The sequence below is a fragment of the Watersipora subatra genome, chromosome 7, assembly GCF_963576615.1.
Source record: "Watersipora subatra chromosome 7, tzWatSuba1.1, whole genome shotgun sequence".
NCBI classification, from domain to species: Eukaryota; Metazoa; Bryozoa; class Gymnolaemata; order Cheilostomatida; family Watersiporidae; genus Watersipora; species Watersipora subatra.
In genome coordinates, this window is record NC_088714.1 from 26805440 (window position 1) to 26831262 (window position 25823).

The window sequence follows — 25823 nt, forward strand, 5'->3', positions numbered from 1 at the left end:
GCCAAATGTTAATACGCCTATCCTATTGCAAAATATATTTAAGACAAAGAACAATGCCGAATTATTAATATATGATTTATATATTGACACGGTTGGTTTATTGGCGTTTTCCAATCAGCCATAACGGCGGCTAAGGAAATTTTGACAAAAAGTTTAATGTGACCCGAGTTGCGTTTTATAACCATGAATCTTAAAATGATGAATTTAGTGAGGGGGCCTTCAGAACACCTAAGAATGAATTTGACAGCAAACTTACAATTCGCTTTATTGTGAGTTTGCTTTCGTCAACTCGTCCACTTGAATTTACGATTAAACTTGGTCGGTCAACCTAATCCGTCCTCTGCATATTTACAGAAAAAGACAACTTCGCAATACCGTTTTGTTTCAATTACATATGTATGTACATGTATCTACTTTTATGCTTCAGTCAAAAAAGTACCGGTAGGTAATTGTCGAAACCATTCGGCGAAATATATACTTCGGCTAATAGAATTTCGGCAAAATAACCATAATAGATCGGAACATTGATCCGACGCCGGTCACTTTAGTAACAGTTATGCTTATGCAACCAGCTCTGGCGTACGTTTGTTTGATAGACTGGCAAAACGTTTTTCTGAGCTCATTTTTGTTTTCAAGGTATAATTTGTACATGCAGAGTGCTCAAGTTATAGTTCGCACAGTTCTTGTTTTTTAAAAGCGAGTTTCAAGGTCTTAGATGAGTGACTATAATCTCTAGCTCCGGTTGCTCATACAGTACCCCAGTACATGTCTTAAATCATTTGCTATCTGTAGTTTGAAGCTTTATAATCTTTTACATTGTGTTCCGACTTGCTGTATATGTTTGTCTGATTCTACTGTTCCAAACGAGCTGGTCTGTGGCCGGTACTATGATGCAATGTGAATTTTATTTTGCTAACACGTACGCCTCTATGCCAGTTTATGCAGTGTCATGGATGTAATTGGAGGGATTATGTTATGCATAACGAATCCGAATCCACACACAACATTCGTGTTGATGTTGCTTTGTCATTTCATTCCATTCTGACTATGTTCAGTTTGTGTACTTTTGCTTTGTCATGCGGGAACTAATTTGATTATTACTGGTTCAGGTACAAGTGAAGGTTTTAAGCTGTTGTAAGCAATACTGATATTTACCAGTAAAATTAATTCTCTGTTCTATAAGTCCAACAATTAAAATACACAACTAACACAATTCTAAACAATTATATTAATGACAAAAGGTTAAAATAGTCAATAAAAGTTACACCGTTACTCAACGGTCATGCTTGCAAGCTCGGTCTGTACGGCTGCGAGTTTCGACAGTCAGACGAGAGTCATGGCAGTCTTTATATATAGATACTCGGTAGTTGAGATAGGGAAGTAGGAGAATCAGCTGATGATGGAGAAGGAGGCTCCTTAGGTGGAGAAAGGATAGAGGCTCCAGAGGCAGAAAGAAGAGAGAGGGAGGTCCAGAGGCTGAGGGAAGAGAGAGGGAGGCTCCAGAGGCAGAGAAACACACTTCAGCAGGAAGGAGCCTCAGCAGGTCTTTGAGAAGGAGAGATAGATTGATCGATCTGGTAGATAGACAGACGCTGAGTCATTGGAGCCGTTCTCTTTTATAGATGTCTCTGTTAGCCTCTGAGAAGGTGTTTAGGAGCTCAGGTTTTGTTCTTTATGTTGCAGAGGGTTAGCAATTGAGTTAACTTGTCTTAAGTACGTCAAGGGAGTATAATGATTGGAAGTGATGACTAACTCCAATTGTCTTGATCATGTGTGGTACAGGTCTAATATCTCAATGGTTTTCTGGCATGTCAATTGATGTCTTGTTCCTCATGGACTACTTCCACCGGAGGTTTCTAAGCTGCTTGTAGATGAGTATATGATGACTGTCTTTATTGCCGGTCTGCCAATGTATTAGGTGTCATGTGCATTGTAGTATTGCGTATATCTCCGGTGTTTAGGCGTTTCTCCATTACGCTATCTGCTTTTGCTAATACTTCTATACAACATTTTCTCCCTCTGTTTAAGAACAATATGTCCTCATATCGGTGTCAACGTTTTACGGTAAGGCTAGGCTAGTGTAAGGGTGTAAAGGGAATGGAGTAAAATACAATTAGAGCAAAAAGAATAAAACTAAGATTATAATATTTTGTAAAATCTTGTACCAACAATATTATAGTTAAATATGATTAGTAAATCCAATGCCATAATAATGAAACAAGTTCTGAACAATAATGATAAAACATTAATAAAGTTCAGTGTAAGATTATGGTAACTATTTTGCCATATGGTTTAGGCAATTGTCTATTGTCAGTTCGGAGGTCGAGTGTTACTGTCATGCGGGTTGTATTGCGCTTCCTTTGGTAAAGAAAACGGGCCCTCTCGTTAGTCGGTGCATATGGGTGGATGACAGGGTGTGTGGGGTCATTAGTGTTGGCAATTGTAGAGAGAAAGAAGATAGTAACATAAAACAGAAACTTCATACGTTTCAAATACAAGTCGGCGTACCTCTAAAAAACAAAAAAACTTAACAGTAATTATTAAATAAAGAATTTATTCAGCAAGTTTTTTTTGTGTGGTGCTACCTAAAAGTTTATTTAAAACACACATATACATGTTTTTGGCTAGCCTATTTTACCCTGAAAAAATTGAAAGGCCCCAAAGTTTTAAACGAAAAAAGATTATTATGGAGTGATCATATTTTTTGCTATGTTCCGATCTACTGACAACAAAAGATCTATTCTAAGAAGTTGGAAACTGAATTTTCATAGCATTAGTTTGAGGCATACCGCTAGCTTTTTAATGTGGCAAAATATTTTTTTTTGGAGAAACTTTATCAAAAGTAAAATTACTAGTTACAATCAATTAGCCACTTTCGAAAATAATAATCCGGCACATTACCTGTAAAGGAACACAAGTTTTTTCAACAGTTAAATTTGTGTAGAGCAAACATGTATACACACAATCGATCTACACAGGCATATAGCCTAGTCAATGGAGTAAAAGAAACTAGTTTGTCATGCGTTAAACTGATTCATTCGTTCAAAACTGTCATTCATGATTAATCGCTGTTCCATAGCTACTCTTTCATCAGGCAGAAAGCAATTATCAGACCAGGTTAAAATTGCTTTATAGGTAAACCACAGAGATTAGCCTAATCTTTACTCTCTGGCAATATATCATCCAGTATTTCTACTCAAACTCAACTCGTCATTCATTTCAAACAACCTTGCAATCGCTTACACACATACAGAACTTACACACACTCATACATGGATATATGTGTTCTCTCATACATGTGCATCATACTCATTCTTCCAGGCATGAAGGTAATTACTATAGCATCATTCTTTTCATTATAAATTGCCTTTGTAGGCCTACGTATAAATCTTAAGAAATCCGAGTAAAGCTCATTTTTAACTAGCAAGCATTTCATGAAAGGAAGGGTGTCAGAAATAGAACACTGTAGTCAAGCCTCAGTTAACATAGCGTGATAAAAACTGAAAATGATTAATTTGTCAGTCTGCCCAGTAAGCAAGATACATAGCTCAAATTGTTACAAACTTTCCATAGTAGTTAACTGGTTGCTAGCACGCACTGTAATAGTGCTTGAAAGTGAATCAAGTTTAATTTTGATTAAGTTCCATAAAATTGCCAAGAAGGTTTTGACATTTAGTTTTAGTTGTAAGACTTTTAATTAATGAAATCAATCAGTGAAACTAGCTTGAACTAAAAAGTTGTATTTTATTTTAGATATTTAAGCTGCAGGACTGAACATACTAAAAGGTTTTGAGATTTTTATGTTAGAAAGTATTAGATTTATACAAGGTAATTAATTTTTATTTTGTATATCATTTCTAGCGGTTTTTAATAAAGTTGTGAATCTGTCTTTTTTCTTAGCTAGTGTGAGTCTGGTATAACTGGCTGTCTTAACACGAAATAGCCACCTGCGTATCCTTATCCATAAAAAGAAAATATTGGATTCTGAACCATTGGTTAAATGTGCTTTCCAGAATTATTGCTATCCTTAGCTGTGCTGAAATATTTTTATCTAATGTATAAGAGGTCATAATGCCATAGCCTGTCTTTATATCCAGCTAACGTAGGCCTGCAAACATTGCTACCCCATAACAAAGATAATAAACCAGTGTCTGCCCAGTAAATAAAATAAAAAACTGTGCTGTGATCTGTAAAGCGGTAGTCTTGATGTGCATAAGGAGTCTTTATACAAATGCGCAAATCTTCATTTTTCCCTTGCAAATTCAAAATACATACATATTCAAAAAGCTGATAAATTTCCAGCAAGAGAAAAAGGAAATACCAGCAATGCTTCGGCTTATTCATAATAATTTTAATGGCACAGTTGTGAGAAGATTTTGAGAATTGGAGAATTTTGTATAATTGTGACGAAATGCTGCTCCATCTTGCGCAAGAAAAAATCTGAACTCAGATTTTAGTAATTTTGTAATAATTACATTAGACATTAGTTGACTCTATAGTAATTGATGGATAGCTTTGGTGAAGTACTATAGGCATCTGATCTGGAAAGTTTTTCAATTATTTAATTAGATCGTGACTCATAAGGAGCTATGTGAATGTGCTTTGGCTAAATGATATAGATTAATTAATCACTAATATCTCAGCTAATATAGACTTTTAATTAGTTCCACAATAGATATGTTAATTATCTACCTGACCAGTAGAATATAGTGACCAAATAAATATTTTAGATAACTAAGCAAGTAGATATGATACAGATATAGATGTAATATTTACTAGTCGATACTATTAAAAGCTGAAATGAAAGGGGAATTTATTAATAAAAGTAGATTCAAGCTTGGCATGCGAAAGGTTGGGATCGAAACGGCATCTCCACCAGAAATGTTATGGGTGGAATTGGAAAAATTATGTTATGCATAACTAATCCGAATCCACACACAACATCAGTGTTGAATTTTCTTTGTCATTTCATTCTATTTTGACTATGTTCAGTTTGTGTACTTTTGCTTTGTCATGTGGTAACTAATTTGATTATTACTGGTTCAGGTACAAGTGAAGGTGTTAAGCTGTTGTAAGTAATACTGATATTTACCAGTAAAAGTTAATTCTTTGTTCTATAATTCCAACAATTAAAATACACAACTAACAAAATTCTAAACAATAATATTAATGACAAAAGATAAAATAGCCAATAAAAGTTACACCCTTACTTGAACGGTCAACACAGTTTTCAAATTCTATACTGAGAATACTTTTAATAAAAATGGTATACTGTATCATCATTTCTTAGATGCTTACTTTACTATAATGACCATATCTTATGTTCACGAAGCGGTCTGATTTTCTTGAAAAAATGGAGCCATCTTTCATTTAGCCTCTTGTTTCAGTACTAAACTCAAGCGTGTCACGAATTTTTTTAGCTAGTGTAGTAAATATGTGTTTGATCAGCAGGTTAGGGGTGTAACTAGCATCTATCTAATGACAGACTGGGTACCTCGCCTTGTTGACTTGCAAAAAGCTAGCATCTGTTATACTGATTTTTTTGTTACATTGATTTACAAAGCATCCAGCTTTTACTTAATTAGTTAGAACTGTAAAATTGGCTATACCGACATCAATTGACTTTCACCAACTTAAAAACGGTGTGCAGTACAGTTTTATCATAATATCATCAAAAGGACCTGGACCCAGGATTGGAAAAAACCACTGTTTTTATGAAAAAGCCAAATAAACCAGTTTTTTTGTTCAAACCGGTTTTTCTGGTATACATAATTTGAACAAGGTTTTTGCAATTTCAAGTTTAATTAACGTCACTTACTATAACTGCATGATTGAGTATTGAGCATACATATGTGGAATTCATCTGTTAAAAATGGTACTGTGGTAGTTGTTATGAGAAAAAAGAAAAAAACATGAAAATTTCAGAATGAACTTTTAGTCAAACATGAATGAAGAAATACAGAGCAGAAATCTTATCACATAAAGTGAATATATTACATACAGCTCTATGTATAAGTGGGAATTTTAATCCCGGTGATTAATTGTGCGGTAGTGAAAAGAAGAGCATAATGATCTACAATTGTTAAAATTGAAGCAAAAAATTTGTAAATCCGTAGTCTTTGCACAGAAAATTGATTTGTATTTAACATACAAGTTTAACAACATTTGCTATTCTAGCTTTTAAACTACATATCATGAGAAAATCAGTGTTTTGTATACTTGAAATAATTTAAGAGAAAATAATACAACTGTAAAGGTTTTCAAACTTTTTCAAACAACTGTAGCTTTTAAACTTCATATCATCAGGAAAATGTGTTGTGCAGGTCAAATAAATTTAAAAAAAATTAAACAACTATAAAAGGGTTGAGGTGTAAATGTGAAATAATTAGCAAGTGATAGCTAAATTAAGTTTGTTTTGCTATGATTACAATAAAAGATGATTCATTAATGATACAATTAATACGAACTGAGAAAACAAAATAAAAATTCTGATAATGTTGAATTAATAATAGCAATTCTTACATAGAAGTGTGTGTGTATAAAAAAGTTACTGTTCCACCAGAAGCTACTTATCAAAACTTCGAATACGACGTTACTGGTACCTCTCGATACTGGTGTAAAAATGAGATATCGTACTGCCTTTGTCTGATTGAACGGAAAGAGAATGTCGAGGCTCTTCCCACGGAGATAATATAATTGTCCGCGTTAGAAGAATTGGCCTTGCCCCCAGATATAGTAATTCAACCGTACGAAACACCGAAAATAGAAGTTCAAGAAAATACGAAAAAGCATAGTGTTTCGTAGAGTTAATAGAATTCATAGTTAAAAATAATACATCATTTAGCGTGTGCATACGCCATACCGTATATGATAGTGGATAACGCTGAACTCACCATGGCAAGCAACGTATATCTCTTAATAACATATATCAGTACACAGATTGCCAAATTTTAATTTCGAGAGAAATTATTGTTGATATCATTTAGCAGGAAAAAGTCTCCCTAACGAAAAAATAACGAAAAAGCATCGTGTTTCCTTTAGTTAGGCAAAGAATATTTTATAGCAGGGGCATCGTACTGCGTAGGCGCTATGCTAAAATAATACGGTATATGGTATATGATAACGTCTTTGATCGTTACTCTTATCTAACTAAGTGTTAAAGCCCGTGGATTGAAATTTTGCGGTTGCAATCTCCGTAAGTTCTCATCCAACTTAATGCGGAATCCTAAATTCCTAGATTTTAATAGCTATAGCTGGGCATACCGAAGGACAGACGATAGAAACAGACGACAAGCTTCGAGAAATATATATACTGTACTTGTATATATAGATACAGAGTCATGCATTGTTCTATATGCATCCTAACCTTCAGATCATCTTATAAAGATACAGAGTCATGCATTGTTGACCTTAGATTATTATATGCATCCTAACCTTCAGATCATCTTATAAAGATACAGAGTCATGTATTGTTGACCTTAGACTATTATATGCATCCTAGCCTTCAGATCATCTTATAAAGATACAGAGTCATGCATTGTTGACCTTAGACTATTATATGCATCCTAACCTTCAGATCATCTTATAAAGATACAGAGTCATGCATTGTTCACCTTAGACTATTATATGCATCCTAACCTTCAGATCATCTTATAAAGATACAGAGTCATGCATTGTTGACCTTAGACTATTATATGCATCCCAACCTTCAGATCATCTTATAAAGATACAGAGTCATGCATTGTTCACCTTAGACTATTATATGCATCCTAACCTTCAGATCATCTTATAAAGATACAGAGTCATGCATTGTTCACCTTAGACTATTATATGCATCCTAACCTTCAGATCATCTTATAAAATCATACCGATTGTCATTCCCATTCATGTAATCAGTTTGTAAAAGTACACTTATTCAGTTTACTTGTTACATAATTATGAACTAGCGAAATATTGAGGTGTTGTTTGTACTTTATAACACAAGTGGTTTCACCTGTTTTGATTGATGCGTGATTTATCAAACCTTTTTGTGTCAGGTTCCCAGTTAAGATCGACAAAATCAGAGGGCTAAACTGATGCATAAAACATAAGAGTACTAGATACAACCAGCACTTGTTTCCTGTTGCCAGCACCCTTTGGTAAGTTTTCTGAATCTTTAGTCTAACTACACAGTGTACACGATTACTACCAGTTTTGTGTTAAATAGTGTACAAGCTGTAAACCTGTTAGTACACTGAACATTTTTATCAACTAGCATCATCATTTTAGGGTACTTTTGACTTGCTGATAAAAATGTACATGCGTTACTTATCTGACTCATCCATAATTGTGCTACTATTGTTGTGTAGTATTTTATCTTTTCTGTTTACATATCACTGATTGAGTTGAGTTGTTCACAGAAATCGACAAATTATTATACCAGTAACCAGGTACTCAGTTTTTACAAGGACACCACTAGTATATTTACACTAGCCACACAATTAGTGTTTCAGTTATCTTGCCCCTTTTTGTGTTAAATGGAGGCAACTCAGCACCACCTCCATATTTTCTTAGGGTGTATTTTGGAGAGTTGACGATATGCTCAGTTAATAATCGTATTTCACGTAAGAGTTAAATATAAATATTAACTTTATTTACACCAGTCATATAACACCTGTCATATAACACCAGTCATATAACACCTTTCATATAACACCTGTCATATAACACCTGTCAACACATGTATAGCACCTGTCAATGCCATTTAAAGCAAATTAGATCATGAGACAAAAACCAAAAATAGTAAAGTAAAGCAGATTGTGATGATATGATCCATCGGCAGTCAACCCTAGCTTGTAACTAACAAATGGCTTCAATGCTGCATAGATTAGAGATTGCAGCCTATTTATGGAAAAGAACAAAAGCGGACAACTCATGTTTACATGTTCCTGAAACACTATTCAAATAACCACTCTGAGTATTTGGTGTTCGAGTCATAAATTTCCATCTTATATGTTACAATAAATTGTAACATATAAGATGGAATGAGATAAGATATGGATAAGATATAACCCTATAATTTCACATAAATGCATTTATTTTTAGATTATAATTATTATAGTAATAATACTAGCTGTGGTACCAGGCATTGTCTGGGTAATAAGACAGTATTTGGACAGAAAATTGATTTGTATTTAACATATAACAACATTTGCCATTCTAGCTTTCAAACTTCATATCATGAGAGAGTTTTGTGTAGTTGAAATAAATTAAGAGAGAAAATAAAAACAACTGTAAAGGTTTTCAAACTTTGTCAAACAACTGTAACTTTCAAACTTCATATCATGAGGAAAAAATTTTGTGCAGACAACTAAATTAAAAATAAATAAAACAACTGTAAAGGTTTTCAAACCACTGTAAATTTAAAATTTCATAACTCTCAGCAACGTATATCTTTTAATAACGTACAGGGGGACCTCAGTTGTCGAACATAATGCGTTCCGGAAGGTTGTTCGAAAACCGATTTGTTCGAGATCCGAGACAATTTTTCCCATTAGAATAAATGTATGTAAATTTTAATCCATTCCAAGGCAAGAAAACAACTTCGGTAAAGTATTTTTTCAACATTGTACACCATAAACTGTACAGTATACTTCATACTATAAATAAAAACGGGTAGATATAGATCGTGTTTAATTTTAATAAAAGGTTTTGTATCTATGATGATGGAAAAAGGAAACAAAAGTTAAAATTTCGTATGTTTTGCTCTTAAAACATTAAAAACATTAAAGGTTAAGATGCAATACCAAAAATTGCAGAAATTGATAATGAAACAGCAAAAATTGCAACAGATAAGTTACATCAAAAATCGTAGGAAAAATAAATATAAACAGCAATGGCACGTTTTCTTCACATCTTTGAAGGAGAATTCTCCTCCAAAACAATTACTCGACTGGAGGGGTCATCTCCCTAGCAAATATCTTTGATAGAGGAGACGTCGTCCCAGATAGTTCTTCCTTTGTAAATAATTTATGAAGCGTAAATTGCTTCTTCATTTGTTGACGAATGTTTCCATGCTGTTTCCGGAATTGTTCCAGTTCCAATGCGCATGCTCCAGTTTGGTCGAGAACTGAATTTATGTTCGAGATCCGAGACGAACAAATCTCAAAATCTTTGGTCGAAAACTGAGTTGGTCGAGAACCGAAGCGTTCGAGAAACAAGGTTCCACTGTATATAATCAGTACACAAATCGCCAAATTTTAAGTTCGAGATAAATTCTTGTCGGTGTTGTGGGGCGGAATGAATTAGCCCTAACGAGAAAAAAAAACGAAGAAGCATTGTGTTGCATAAACTTAGGTCCCAAAATATTTCTTTATAGAGGTATCGTAACGCGTGGGCGCAATGCTAGAATAATTAGCATGCGCATCAATATGCCGTTCTAGCTCAGTGGTAGAGCGTTCGGATAATAAACCTCTCAATGCATTCGCCTTACGTTCAGATCCATTAGAATTTTAATATCAAGGTTTTAGTAGCTATAGCCGGAATAACAGACAGACGGGTTTTTAGAAATATATATATAGGTTTGCATTTCCGTCCAATATTGACAGCCTGTTGGGCAGAGGTATACTTGCTAACCTAGTGGTTACGTCAGCTGCTGCATTACGACATCCTATCACAGTAGTGTTATTAACAGCGTACGAATGCTGCCAACACCTTGTTTTGGTTTGTTTTATTTTTTCAGCTTTTGCTCTCTCTAGCAGGCTCATTAAGAGGGTTGTAAGTAGGCTTAGATGTAGGATATGTAGATTATCATTGTTTGATTGATTGTAGAGGTGCAGTTGTAAGTTTAATGTTTATTTTCATTCTTATTTTCATTCTGCAGTTTATCATTTGACAATGAAAGTAGTTAGACTAGCCATCCATAAAGGCTGGTTCACACTATATCCACTGTACGTCGGTGTTAATACAACAATTACTCAGTTATGGTCTGTAATAACTATGTTTACACTATCACAAACCCCTCCATGTTTACATCAGCTAATACTCGCAGGCATAGTGCTCTCATTACACAATACGCTCCATGAAATGATGAAATACTAGACCAGCAACTCTCATAAAAGGAAATATAAATCAAGCAATTTGGGACGGTCAATCACCAGCTCCGAAGTGTGCACATTGCACAGACTGTCAGAGATGCTCGGCAAACTATCGGAAAGTTTGATAGCTGCAATCTTTTCCAACATATTCACGCTGCCTCGATGATGCCATGGATTGATAGTGCACATGGTCGATGAATAATCATCAAGAGGACAACACCGACATATGATGATATAGTGTGAGCCCGCCTAAAAGAGACGTTTGCAAAGTAGAGAGACAGGATGTTTCATGTTCAGGCTAAATACTGTCAAGCTGTTCAAGTGGCGCTATTCTCAGCGGGTTTATGGCGTTTCATAGACATCACTATTTACTTCTGCAATACTTCAAGGTTCAAAGCTCGCTTAGGCGCATATCGCAGCTTTTGTGTTGACTTTGTTGTTCACGTTGTCTTAAATTTTGCTCATCAAAGTAGAGAACTCTATTGACAGAAAACGTTGACTTTGGTTATTGCATATCTTTCATGATTTTGCCAATTGGATGAGTAGCCCGAGCTACCTGGTGTGTATCCGAAATGAGAATCCATTCTGACGTTAGGCCAAGTTTGATGACATGAGGCCCATTCAGTTCTATACAATATGAAATATTTATATGAAATGGAGCCAGCAACGAAGACATCAGAACAGTTATTACACAAAAACTCCCAACAACATTCCTTCCTTCAATGCGTTATTTACTTTAAGCTTGTTCAACGTGATCTGCTGTCAACCTTGCAAAAAACAGCGCTACAGGATGTTTTTTTCTACATAATGTTTTTGGCAAATCATATATTGTTTTGTCAATGTTGTTTGACAATAGTCGCATCTTAGACAAGCACATCAGCTATATAAGCACAGGTTAGCGTTAGTTATATAAGAAGACCTGCATGTTGCTTTGATTCCTATTACAGCGAAGTTAAATCCATCTCAAGGAAGGAAAGAGTTGACCAGTCAATTTTGTCAATAGATTCTCAAAGGTAATTATCAAAATGCATTTCTTGTTACAATTGAGTTGAACGTGCTTTTGAAAAAAATTGCTTGATTGCTGGTTTAGATCATTTTTTGTAACATTTTTTCCTTTTTCTTTCCAGGAGGAAAAGATGGAATGGAAAATTTTCACTGTATCTCTCTTGTTTATGGTTTTTGGCTGGTCATCTTGGATTGATGTGAACGGGTTGTGGGTGGAACTGTCACTGCTGGTACAAAGGTAGGTACAAAAACTCATCATTTCTGGTAGTGAAATTGGTGTGTGGACTTATCTCTTGTGCGCATGATGCATACTTGGATGGGTGAACCGTTTACTAAACTATCTAGTGCAAAGGTGAATGTGTGGATCTACCTTATCGTAGAGCAGGTAGGATACATGGACCTGTTAGACCTAACACCAAATGGGTGGATCCAAAGAGATGAGGTTTTTGTTTGCACTAGCCGCACTTGAAGCAGAGGTTTTGGGACTATCATACACAATAAAGAGGCATCATTTTTAGTTTTAATACATGAAGTAATCTTTCTGTTTTAGGTTACCAGAAGGATGGAATCTGCCGACCTATATCACTGTTATTATTCAAACTGCAAATATTGGTCCACTTCTCTATACCATCTCTGTGTTCCTTCTCAAAAAATCCCAGGGTGATACCCGTACACAGAGCAATAGGTTGGAAACTGCAGTGATATTCATTATAGTTGTCATTGGAGCTTTATCCACCCTGTTTCTTTCTTTCTTCTGGAGCACTACGTCCTATATAGGTGAGATGTCTCAGATATTCCAGAGTACTACATATTATATAGGTGAGGTATCTCAGATATCCCAGGACACTACATATTATATAGGTGATGTATCTCAAGTATCCCAGGGTACTTCATAATATATAGGTGTGGTATCTCAGATATCCCAGGACACTACATCTTATATAGGTGAGGTGTTTCAGATATCTCAGGGCACTACACATTATATAGGTGAGGTATCTCAGATATCCCAGGACACTACATATTATATAGGTGATGTATCTCATGTATCCCAGGGTACTACATAATATATAGGTGTGGTATCTCAGATATCCCAAGACACTACATCTTATATAGGTGAGGTATCTCAGATATCCCAGAGTACTACATACTATATAGGTGAGATGTCTCAGATATCCCAGGGTACTACATGTCATATAGGTTAGGTATCTCAAATATCCCAGGGTACTACATCTCATATAGGTGAGATGTCTCGGATATCCCAGAGTACTACATCTTATATAGGTGAGGTGTTTCAGATATCCCAGGGCACTACATATTATATAGGAGAGGTGTCTCAGATATCCCAGGGCACTTCATCTTATATAGGTGATGTATCTCAGATATCTCAGGGCACACATATTATACTGGTGAGATGTCTCAGATATCCCAGGGCACTACATATTATATAGGTGTGGTGTCTCAGATATCCCAGGGCACTACATCTTATATAGGTGAGATGTCTCAGATATCCCAGGGTACTACATCTCATATAGGTGAGGTGTTTTAGATATCCCAGGGTACTATATTACAGGGCACTACATATTATATAGGTGCAGTGTCTCAGATATCCCAGGGTACTACATGTCATATAGGTGAGGTATCTCAAATATCCCAGGGTACCACATCTCATATAGGTGAGATGTCTCGGATATCCCAGAGTACCACATCTTATAGAGGTGAGGTGTTTTAGATATCCCAGGGCACTACATATTATATAGGTGAGGTGTCTCAGATATCTCAGGGCTTTACATATTATATAGGTGATGTATCTCAGATATCTCAGGGCACACATATTATACTGATGAGATGTCTCAGATATCCCAGGGCTTTACATATTATATAGGTGATGTATCTCAGATATCTCAGGGCACACATATTAGACTGATGAGATGTCTCAGATATCCCAGGGCACCACATATTATATAGGTGGTGTATCTCAGATATCTCAGGGCACACATATTATACTGGTGAGATGTCTCAGATATCCCAGGGTACAACATATTATATTGATGAGGTGTCTCAGACATCCCAGACTACGTATACATTGTAGACTCCATGCCTATTTCATCATCTCCCCATATATGTCTCATCTTTATGCTTTTGTTACATGCCTATATTGATGTTGAACATGCACCTTATATGATGTAAATATGTTTACTTATATTGAATATATGTATATGTGGCATTGATATGCATCTATATTGATGATCAGTATCGATTGTATATATTTTTACGTCTATTGTGTTTGAAACATGTATAACCTCTAATTGAACCTTATAACGTAAAATCTTATAACATAATAACCATATAACGTAAAACCTCTAATTGAACGCCACCTCTATTTGAACGCCACCTCCAATTGACCGCCACCCTGAGAGAAGTATTGAAAAATAGACCGGCACTCTCCTATTGAACGCCACCTCCATTTGACCGCCACTTTGACATTATTTGATCTTTTTGAGCCCATAATATCAACAGATCAGTAGAAAAGTGTCCACAAAATCGTATTAATAATGAATCATTTATATCATTATCAGTTAATTCTCTCATTGTCCAATTCCAAAACGTTTCGTTTTTTCGTTAAAACTTTGAAAGCAACACCGTAGCAATTATTAATAACGGTCTCAGGCTGGTAGTAGCTCTCTGTTTAATGCAATCTTTCTACTTCGAAGTAGCTTACATTTATTTAAAAAACATAAACGGCTTAAATTTATGATGGTAGATGAATTTTCAAAGCAAAGCTATAGAATTAATTAGTGTCTCAGGCTAATAGTGGTTCCTTGTTTAAAGCATTCCTGATACTTCGAAGTACATGTGTATATATAAAAACGGTTTAAATTTACGATGGTAGATGGAACCTTGAAGGCAACGCCATAAAAATAACTACTAACTGTCTCAGGCTAATTGCAGTTCCTTGTTTAATGTGGTCCTAATACTTTGAAGGATATGTATGTAAAAGCCGGTTCACAAGTTTTGGATCAAAGGTTATGCAAGCGAACTTTAGCAAGCAAACCTTTACGCGTTGCATTAGTGCTAAATGCAGCACATGAAAGTTTTGCTCTGCCAAAAAATTGTTTGGACACTAATATCAATGATATAAAACCACCACAAGAATTGACAATGGTAATCATATGGGCGGGGTTTAATGATCAAGCTCTGTTGGAATTGTGCTAGCCTTGGTTTTGGGGCTAACACAATTCCCGCCAGGCGGTCGCGTTGCCTTGTTAGGTCTTTGGGTCTAGGTTTTTTTTTTATTGCAGATCGGGGTTTTATATGTTGTATAAAACATCCATGGTATAGGTTTGTTTGCTTATGTTGAATGTGTACATGTATGTCAATGGTGCAATTAGGCATGTTTTTATTGATGTTAAATTTCTGTTTTCAATTAGCACTGATAGTCTATGGTTTTTTTTGCAGGCGGGGTGGAGCACAGTACCGTTCTACTATCCCTTGTATTCTTACTCTCTCTGGTCGATTGTACTTCATCCGTCACATTCCTGCCTTTTCTTGCCCACTTCAAACCTGCCTACATGACAGCCTTTTATGTAGGCGAAGGGATGAGTGGATTACTCCCTACTGCCATTGCTTTTATACAAGGCTCTGGTGAATATACATGCGTTTTGGTGAATAACACTGGAAATGGAACGAACAACTCCAACCTTCAACCTAAATATGACGACTTGCTATTTACCGTTCAGGATTTCTTTTTGACGTTATTTATAATGCTAATAATGTCGTTAGTCGCTTTTGCCGTCCTTCGTTACTCACAGTTTTGTAAAGATGAGCGGGTCGACCGGCCGCAGTACCCTCAGATTGTAGGCTATCACAAGACGGGGGACTCTTCAAAACCCCACAATGACACGGTTGATTCTGATGACTCCTTCACTCCGATTGTCAGCCACCTTGATCAGAATTCGCTGAGCTTCCCAAAATTCTATGCTTTACTCAGCATAATGACTTTCATCTGTGCCCTGTCCAATGGATTCCTGCCTTCAATACAGATATATTCTTTACTGCCGTATGGTCAAATCTACTACAGGTAAATGCGTAGAGAGGATAAATGCACATGTATATAAGATATGTAGAGCTGCTTTCGTTCAGCATTTAAATAATTTTATGGATCACATAGTTATACTTATTGGCCAAGTCCCTTGATTGCTGACGCGTTGATTGAAGAGTTATTATAGAACTACAGTTTTATTGATTCAATCTTTGGTGTTTTTTTGTTCACCAATCATTCACTTTCCAGTCACCAATCATTAACTCTCCAATCACCAATCATTCACCCTCTAGTCACCAATCCTTCATCTTTCATTCACCAATCATTCATCTTTCACTCACCAATCATTCACCCTCCAGTCACCAATCATTCACCCTCCAGTCACCAATCATTCACCCTCCATTCACCAATCATTCACCCTCCAGTCACTAATCATTCACCTTCCAGTCACCAATTATCCACCCTCCAGTCACCAATCATTCACCCTCTAGTCACCAATCATTCACCCTCCAGTCACCAATCATTCACTTTCCAGTCACCAATCATTCACCCTCTAGTCACCAATCCTTCATTCACCAATCATTCATCTTTCACTCACCAATCATTCACTCTCCAGTCACCAATCATTCACCCTCCATTCACCAATCATTCACCTTCCAGTCGCCAATCATTCACCATCCAGTCACCAATCCTTCATCCTCCAGTCACCAATCATTCACCTACCACTCACCAATCATTCACTCTCCAGTCACCAATCATTCACCCTCCAGTCACCAATCATTCACTCTCCAGTCACCAATCATTCACCATCCAGTCACCAATCATTCACCATCCAGTTTTGAGAATTATGCGTTATGCAAATACTATTTTCTGTGCTTCATTGCCTCACTTGACAATCTCTCGCTGCACTCTAGGCTACCGGAGTACTAGTGATAATAATTAATTGTGTTTTTATCGAATGTCTACATTCAAATAGGCACCGAGTTCCTTTACTCAGACTGGGCAGGTGTCATTCGATATAGATATGATAAAGACTGCTATGTGTAGGTATACCAGAGCAGTGAAACAAATTACTCTGATGAGATTGACGGAAAGCAGTTTCCACACATATCTGTGTGCTTTGTTATTTGATTTGAAGGAAGATAAAGATGCTTTGGCTTGCTAAAATTAGTGTATTGACTAGTTTGATTTTTCATAGCACAATGAGATAGGTAATCGTTACCCACTGATGAACACTGATTGCACAAAGATATTTGGCCTGCCTAGTTCTTAGCGTGTCACTCACTCTAAATGGATGCTCAAATTTTGGAATTGTCCTACCTGACTATCTATTTGCCATCACTACTCCATACGGTGCACTAGCGTCACCGTGTGAGGACTGGCCCACTATGCTCTCAATTTTCACTCAGTGTATGATGCGCGACTATCATCATGTGGGAGTTGTCTAACCTCGCTATTTATGTGTCACAGTCACTCCCTGTGATGCATGAGTATCAGTATATAGAATTGGCTCTTATTTGCTCTATTTTCACTCACTGCATGATGTGCTATAGCCTGTCTTGACAAGCTGTTGTTTTTGCGTAGTTGTCCCCCCGTCGAGCGGCGAGCAACAACAGCTTGTCACAAGACGTACTGCACCTGATGCATCAGCTGCACTTATAAGGAGTTGTTCTCTTCCGTCTACGCGGCTCGGCTGCGATGTTATTCCGGTCGCTTCATTGGTAATCATAACGGGTTTCACGCAAAAATTTATGTAGAAAAATTAAGATAAGAACGTTTAACTGGCGACCCCTCTCTGCAGTAAACTTTATTAGAATTTGAGAACTTAGGCAACAACAGCGACTAAACATGTCGTTATTTATGCGCTCAGTCAGTTTGATTTCTATTTTTGTATCAGTCAGTTTTATTTGTTCTTATGGATTTTATTTTAAGTTTATTTTATTCTTAAGTTCTACTAAAGTTTATCACAGAAACTGGTCTTTGGTTAAACGTTGTAATCTTGTTTTTTTTCTACATAAATTTTTGCGTGAAATCCGTTATGATTACCAATGGAGCGACCGACATAACATCGCAGCCAAGCCGCGTAGACGGAAGAGAACAACTCCCTATAAGTGCAGCTGATACATCAGGTGCAGTACGTCTTGTGACAAGCTGTTGTTGCTCGCCGCTCGACGGGGGGACAACTACGCAAAAACAACAGCTTGTCAAGACAGGCTAGATGCGCTATTATTGGTATGTGGGAATTGTCTGTCCTCATCATTTATGTATAATAATCATGCTATTTGATGCACAAGTAGCAGTATATAGAATTGACTATTATGCTTTCTATTTTTACTCATTATGTCTGATGCACTATTATCCTAATGTGGGAGTTGTCTAATCTGGCAATGTATGCATCACAATCACTATATGCTACAAGCATGTTAGTATGAAGGGATTGTTCCACCTCACTATCTATTTATGTGAGAATTGGCCTACTATGCTTTCAATTTGTACTCATTTCCGTATGATGCTCGATTATCACCATGAAGGAGTTGTTTATTTATGTCACAATCAATCCACTAGATGCATAGTGTCAGCATGTGAAAATTGACCCACTACGCTCTCTATCCTCACTCACCCAGTATGAGGCATGACTATCATCATGTGGGAGTTGCCTAATCTCGTTATTCAGATTTCATAATCACACTATATGATAACAGTGAGCCAGTATGATGGATTTGTCCTTCCAAGCTCTCCGTGTATCGCTATTAGTCTAAAGTATGTAATGGTTGGAGGTCAGTACGTAGCAATATTCTTGTCATATTTTATGTTTGCCCTTTTGTCTACTAATATAGTCAAATATTTGTTCATTTAGTGTTGGACTGAAGTTGGCCGCCCTGTCTAACCCTTTATGCTGTTTCCTTGGATTCTTTATTATGTCAAAAAGTTTTGTTGTGATCGGAGTGCTGACTTCTATAGTGACTGCCAGCGCTGCCTATATAATAGTGGTGGCTAGCTTCAGTCCTGTACCACCGTTGCAAGGACAGGTTGCAGCTGTCGCCATGGTAAGCATCTAGATTTGACAGCAGACACATTTATATGTGGTGATTTGTTTAAGGTGTTAAGATTTTAGGCTATTTATATGATTGGTTGCCTGAAATATGTACCATGGTATGCTAAGATTCTGAGGCTACCTGTATGATGGGTTGACTGAAATTTATACCCCTGATGTTTAAAATAAAGTTTTAAATATCAGTCGTATGAATATATTATTTTAAATATGATAAAAGTAAAAGTTCTCTCTGGTATTTTGAGATGGTAAACTTCTGAAACTTATTGCTAGCAAGTACAAGCCAAAAATTTAATCAATCTCCATTCCATAACTACAGTTGCTAGACACTCTGCTACCAGTACTGGTTTGAATGCTTTTTATTGGCCTGACATGTTGTTGTAGGTGCTGATCTGACTGCTTTTCATTGAACTGACATGTTGCAAGAACTGGTTTGAATGCTTTTTATAGGACTGACACGTTGTTGCAGGTACTAGTTTGACTGCTATTTATCGAATTATATGGTGTTGCAGGTGCTTGTTTGGATGTTATTCGCTGGCACTGTGGCCTACCTCAGGTTGCTTATTTCAAACCTGGTAAAGCAAAGCGACCGAGGCCATTCAGGTCTTCTATGGCTTGGCATATTCACCCAGATAGGCTCATTAGTTGGTGCAATCCTAGCCCTGCTTCTTACTACTGTATTTCAACTCTTTAACTCCGCCCCGCAGTGCTAGAGAGTTGGAGTTAGTTACTTTCTTCCTGTAAGAATATTTTTGTATGAACTTTTTTCTTATTTGTGCCTGGTAGATTCATAACACTGTGATTCCTAATAATACTGACTAACTTTTTATAAACATATATTATCAGTTAATAACTATGAATAATAAATTTATTTGTCTAGATTGTGATGGGTCAACTAAACCTTCCATTACATAATAGTCCAAGGTTTGCTGCGCCAAACCAACTTTAGACGTCAACATGTACATTGGTATCATATGAAACTGAACATAAATCAACTACTGGAAAAAATAAAGCAAAATAACAAACATACAGGTTATAAATCTATATACTGGTTGACTCAACAAACGTGAGAAATCTTCCTCCTCAGTCATTTATGCAAATCCCATCTTGTTGGCATGATTATAGCTCAAGAAGCTGTTGTTTCAATATAGAAAGGTCAAAATAACCCTAACAAGATGAGACAACTTCTGTTACCAACAGTCTGTCAATTGATGAAAAACATCAAAGGCTCTACCACTGTGATGTCTACCTCCAATCAATCTTTACTATAATAAGGGCAGTGTCCATTAGTCTGTTTAAAGAAATTGAACTTTGACCCTCCCTTTCACAGTCTAGCCTCTAACCACCACCCCACTCAGCCACCTTGACACATCAAAAGGTAATTATGCATATAGTATTTACTCATTACGATCTCTCATGGTGCACAGGACTGCCAAGCGTACAAGTTTAGTAGAACAAAAGGTAAGTCAACTGGAATAAAAGAACATAACTCCATGAATTTACATGGTGCCAAAAAGCCTCGAGCTGATACTTTTGCTATTATCTACCCGAAACTCATCAAAAAGTTCACAATTCTAAGGTTGACTATTGCTATGCCTCGTCGCAAAGCCATGCAGAGCAATATTTAGGGTATTTTTATAGCAGCACATCTTCAACCTTTTAATTATAATGATTAGTTTTATTAGAATGCTTCTGATTTTAACTTGGATTGAAATGTAGTGAAAGGAAACAACTATTTGGGTATCACCTACACAGGAAGTAGCACTGCTGTTAAGTCAGAAGCGACAAGGCATGCAATGAGGTAGAAGAAATGCATGTGAGAAGTTATCATAAAAATATCCTAGATTTGTCATAGTGATGCAAGTTTGAAATTGTTGTAGCATTAAAACAAAAAGCAACTCGTAGCTTTATGAGACGTCAGAAAAGTGCAAAAGCGTCTATATATAGGCCTATGGTGGTGTCATGAGTTTCTCTGATGCCTTTCCTAGCCAGTATATACAGTATATGTATATATATATATACTAGCTGTGCTACCCGGCATTGCCTGGGTAACAAAAAAGTCTTTGGGCAGAAAATTGAGTTGTGTTTAACATATAACAACATTTCCCATTCTAACTTTCAAACTACATATTATGAGAGAAGTGTTTTGTGTAGTTGGAATAAATTAAGGATAAATAAAAAGAACTGTAAAGGTTTTAAAACTGTCAAACAACTGTAACTGTCAAGCTATTAGCCAGGCACACTGCTGATGGAAAATTCCAGTAAGCTGCTTAATAAGCTAGGCTTCTATTGACGATAAGCCATGACTTTGCATCTGCATTGTTGTCCAGCTACAGCAATTCTAATAATAGCTATAGCCGGATTGACAGACAGATATACGATATACAAACATACTTTGAGAAATATATGGTATATATTGTATTTCTCAAAGTATGTCTGTATTTCGTATATTTGTCTGCATTCCGGCTATAGCTATTATTAGAACAGCTGAGCTGGACAATGCTGAAGTAACTTCATGGAGAACCGGCATTACAAGCCTAGCTTATTAACTAGCTTAGTGGAATTTTCCATTGGCAATATGCCAGGCTAATAGCTTGAAAGGTACAGTTGTTTGACAAAGTTTCAAAACCTTTACAGTTGTTTCTATTTTTCTCTTAATTCATTTCAACTACGCAAAACACTTCTCTCATAATATGAAGTTTGAAAGTAAGAATGGGAAATGTTGTTATATGTTACATACAAGTAAATTTTCCGTCCAAAGACTTTTTGATTACTCAGGCAACGCCGGGTGATACAGCTAGTATATAACAATATATATATATATATATATATATACATGTATATATATATATATATATATATATATATATATATATATATATATATATATATAGGGCCTATATATCTATATATATATATATAGGGCCTATATATCTATATATATATGTGCAATTAGTGCAATTATATATATATGTGCAATTAGTATATATATATATATATATATATATATATATATATATATATATATATATATATATATATATACCCATATCCTAGTTGGAACTAAAATCAGAGTGCTCAACATAGGATGGAGCAGTATAAATTGGAAAATTAAATAGTTTACTTATCTTTCAGCTACTGTCAGTTTCCTGCTGGCGCATTCTTCAGGCTGTAAACTTCTTCAGGCTGTTGAAGCTTACAGCCTGAGGAATGCGCCAGCAGGAAACTGACAGTAGTTGAAAGATAAGTAAACTATTTAATTTTTCAATTTATACTGCTCCATCCTATGTTGAGCACTCTGATTTTAGTTCCAAGTAGGATACATTTCAATATATGTATATATATATATATATATATATACATATATATATATATATATACATAGATATATTTATATATATATAAGTTAAAGCTAAATATCCGAGCAGAGTGCTCAATAATAAAATCAGAGCTAGTCAAAATCAATAAAACAGATATAACTTTAGATAAAACACTTTATTACTGATAGCTTCATGCTTGGCAAGAGCAATCTTTAAATTAAAGTTTTAGTAGTTTTAATAGTTGTAACTGTCTATAAAGTAACCAAAACTAGTACAAACACTTTATCTGAAGATTGCTCTTACCAAACATGAAACTATTAGTAATAAAGTGTTTTATCGAAAGTTATAGTCTGTTTTATTGAGTTTATATATATAGTTATATATATACACCGTAAAACTTCTAACTGCATGCCACCTCTATTTGAAGGCCACCTCCAATAGACCACCACCCTGAGAGAAGAGTTGAAATATAGACTGCCACTTTCCAATTGAACGCCACTTTGACATTATTTGATCTTTACGAGCTCATAAGATCAACTGATCAGTCGAAAAGTGCCTACAAAATAGTATTAATAGTGAATCGTTTATATCAATAACAATTAACTCTCTCGTTGTCCAATTCCAAAGTTTTTCCTTTTGTCTGTTAAACTTTGAGAGCAACACAATAGTAACATTCAATAACAGTCTCAGGCTAGTAGTTCTCTGTTTAACGCGGTCGTTTTATTTCGAAGTAGCCTACATATAAAAAACAGCTTAAATTTACAATGGTAGACGAACTTTCAAAGCTATAGAAATAATCACTGTCTCAGATTAATAGTGTTGTTTAACACATCTTGTTTAACGCGGTCCTGATACGTTGAAGGACATGCGTATAAAAAACCGGTTTGCAAGTTTTGGCCCAAAGGTTATGTTTACTATGCAAACTTTTGCTCGTTGCATTAGTGCTAAATGCAGCGCGTGAAAGTTTTGCTCTGCTAAAAAATTGTTTGGACGCTGATGCAGTGCAGTTCAGCAGTGCAAAAGAAGAGTTGAGGCCAGAAGATATTGTGGAAGATATTGAACAACTATAATATGTTCGTTCCATCAAAAGCAACAATCAGAAAGCAACTATCCGAGCAAATGATGGAAATGGATTCAATTTAAAAATGTAAACTTTTGTTTCGGCATGAAATATAAGTATGATTCATTTATGTCACTGGTTCATAAATATATATTTGAATCATTTGATAGATTATTAGTGTATAACTTATAAATATGCAGATTTATAACACGTTAAAAAATAACATCCCTGCGGCTATCTTAACATGGCTTACAATAGTTATGATCAATGCTCATAACTTCACTTCTATTGCACATAAAAAGTTAGTTCTGGCTGCAAACTGTAGCAAACATATCAAAAAGTGCAATGAAGATTTATTCAACAATGTTAAATACAGATATAAAATAAAAAATACGTTTTCAAATTAAGAATGAAATAAAAATGGAAAATTCCAACAAATTGCAAAAAAGGACACAGGCTGTAATATCATCGCAGGTCAATGGCAAGCAATAGATATTAACTGGTAGAGATATTTTCGGTTTCTCGATGTACATTTATTAAGAGATCTTTGACAAGTTGGAGGTAAGTTAGCAAATTTATTGCATTCAAAAGGTTTAATATTACTCTGCTGAAACAGAGGGCAAAATATAGGCGACATTCGCTTCGCCTGTAATAAGGCTAAATTAATCTTCCGAAAATTCTGACAAGCCATTTGAAAAATAAACCGCCAGCCTCTATTTGAACGCTGTTTCCAATTGGCCGCCACTATAGAGGAAGGGTACAAAAATAGAGCGCCTTGGCATTCAAATAGAGGATTTACGATATATATATAAATTTCTTACCAAATTTATATATGAAACTAAAAGTTTCATATTACACAAAAGGTGTGTAACACTCATCAGGTGAAATGTGTAGTACTTAGTACTACACATTTCACCTGATGAGTGTTACACACCTTTTGTGTAATATGAAACTTTTAGTAATTTTTATGCTTAGTCAAGTTTTAATAAATTTCTTACCAAATTTATAATAAGCTCTACTTTATTATTGAGCACTTTATGCTGACTTTTAGCCTATACTTTAATGTATATATATTTATATATATATAATAAATACATATATATATATATGTATATATATATATAGCCAACTTATATACACTCGCCAGCTTTTACACAAAGCTGGCGAGTGTATGTAACAGGAGGCTAATGGCAAAAAGCTGGCGAGTGTAAAAATTAAGCGAGGCATCTATCAAGGTGACTCCTTATCACCGCTGCTCTTCTGCATATGCCTAAACCCTCTAAGCAATATGCTGGAGAAGACTCAATATGGGTACCAGTTTAAGAGTGGCACCAAGATAAACCACCTCTTCTACATGGATGACATCTAACTGTACGCTAACAAAGAAAGGGACATTGATTCGCTAATACACCTCACTCAGGTATACAGCAAAGACATCGGAATGACCTTTGGTATTAAGAAATGTGGAAGGCTAATTCTTAAGAAATACCATTCTATGCTCACAGATGGCCTAAGAATGCCAAATGGTACCATCAAAGATATAGAAGAAGGGTACAAGTACTTGGGGATGATGCAAAGCAACATCAACCACAAAGCCGAGGTACGCCACAAAGCCATTTCCGATTACAAGAAACGCCTTCGGCCAGGTCCTACGGAGCCAGCTCAATGCCAAGAACCAAGTCGTGGCAATAAATACCTACGCACTGCCAGTAATAACATATCCAGCAGGCATAATAAAGTGGACTGAGGAAGCTATCAAGGAAACAGATATAGCAACTCGTAAACTGCTGACGATGTATGGAGCACTCCACCCAAAATCTGATTCTACTAGATTGTATCTCGATAGGAAAGATGGCGGTAGGGGACTCAAAAGTGTACAGCAGACAGTGAAGGAGGAAGAGCAAAGCATCAAAGCCTATGCAGCCTCCATGGCCACTTCAGATAAGTTGCTAGCTGAATTTCAATCGGCTGCTCATACAATGGACCTACGCTCTGATGATGAGGAAATTGACTGGCACACGAAACCTCTTAATGGTGCTTACCTCCGACAAATATCTAAGGTTGGCGATCTTCACCAGACATATATGTAACTGAACAAAGGAAACCTAATGGCCAATACAGAGTCGCTAATCATGGCAGCCAGGAGCAAGTGCTCCCAACAAGGCAACTCCAAGCAAAAATCTATCACACTAGAGACGATCCTAGATGCAGACTAAGCAAAGATGCACCTGAGACCATCCAACACATCATCAGTGGATGCAAGCAGCTAGCA

At 36.0% G+C, this 25823-nt stretch overlaps 1 protein-coding gene across 2 annotated transcripts; it reads left to right on the plus strand.

The window, feature by feature from the left end:
- The first annotated feature begins 540 nt into the window (after positions 1-540).
- On the plus strand, positions 541-20177 carry LOC137399721 (solute carrier family 52, riboflavin transporter, member 3-like). 2 transcript variants are annotated; one of them, XM_068085931.1, is made up of 8 exons: positions 541-636; positions 8037-8138; positions 12023-12088; positions 12203-12318; positions 12631-12899; positions 15537-16158; positions 18977-19166; positions 19684-20177. In XM_068085931.1, the coding sequence occupies exons 4-8, from the start codon at positions 12212-12214 to the stop codon at positions 19882-19884; spliced, it is 1389 nt and encodes a 462-aa protein (XP_067942032.1). In that variant the 5' UTR covers positions 541-636; positions 8037-8138; positions 12023-12088; positions 12203-12211; the 3' UTR covers positions 19885-20177. The 2 variants fall into 2 exon arrangements, with proteins under 2 accessions (XP_067942032.1, XP_067942033.1); XM_068085932.1 differs by having other exon boundaries at positions 12631-12857.
- Positions 20178-25823: the final 5646 nt, after the last annotated feature.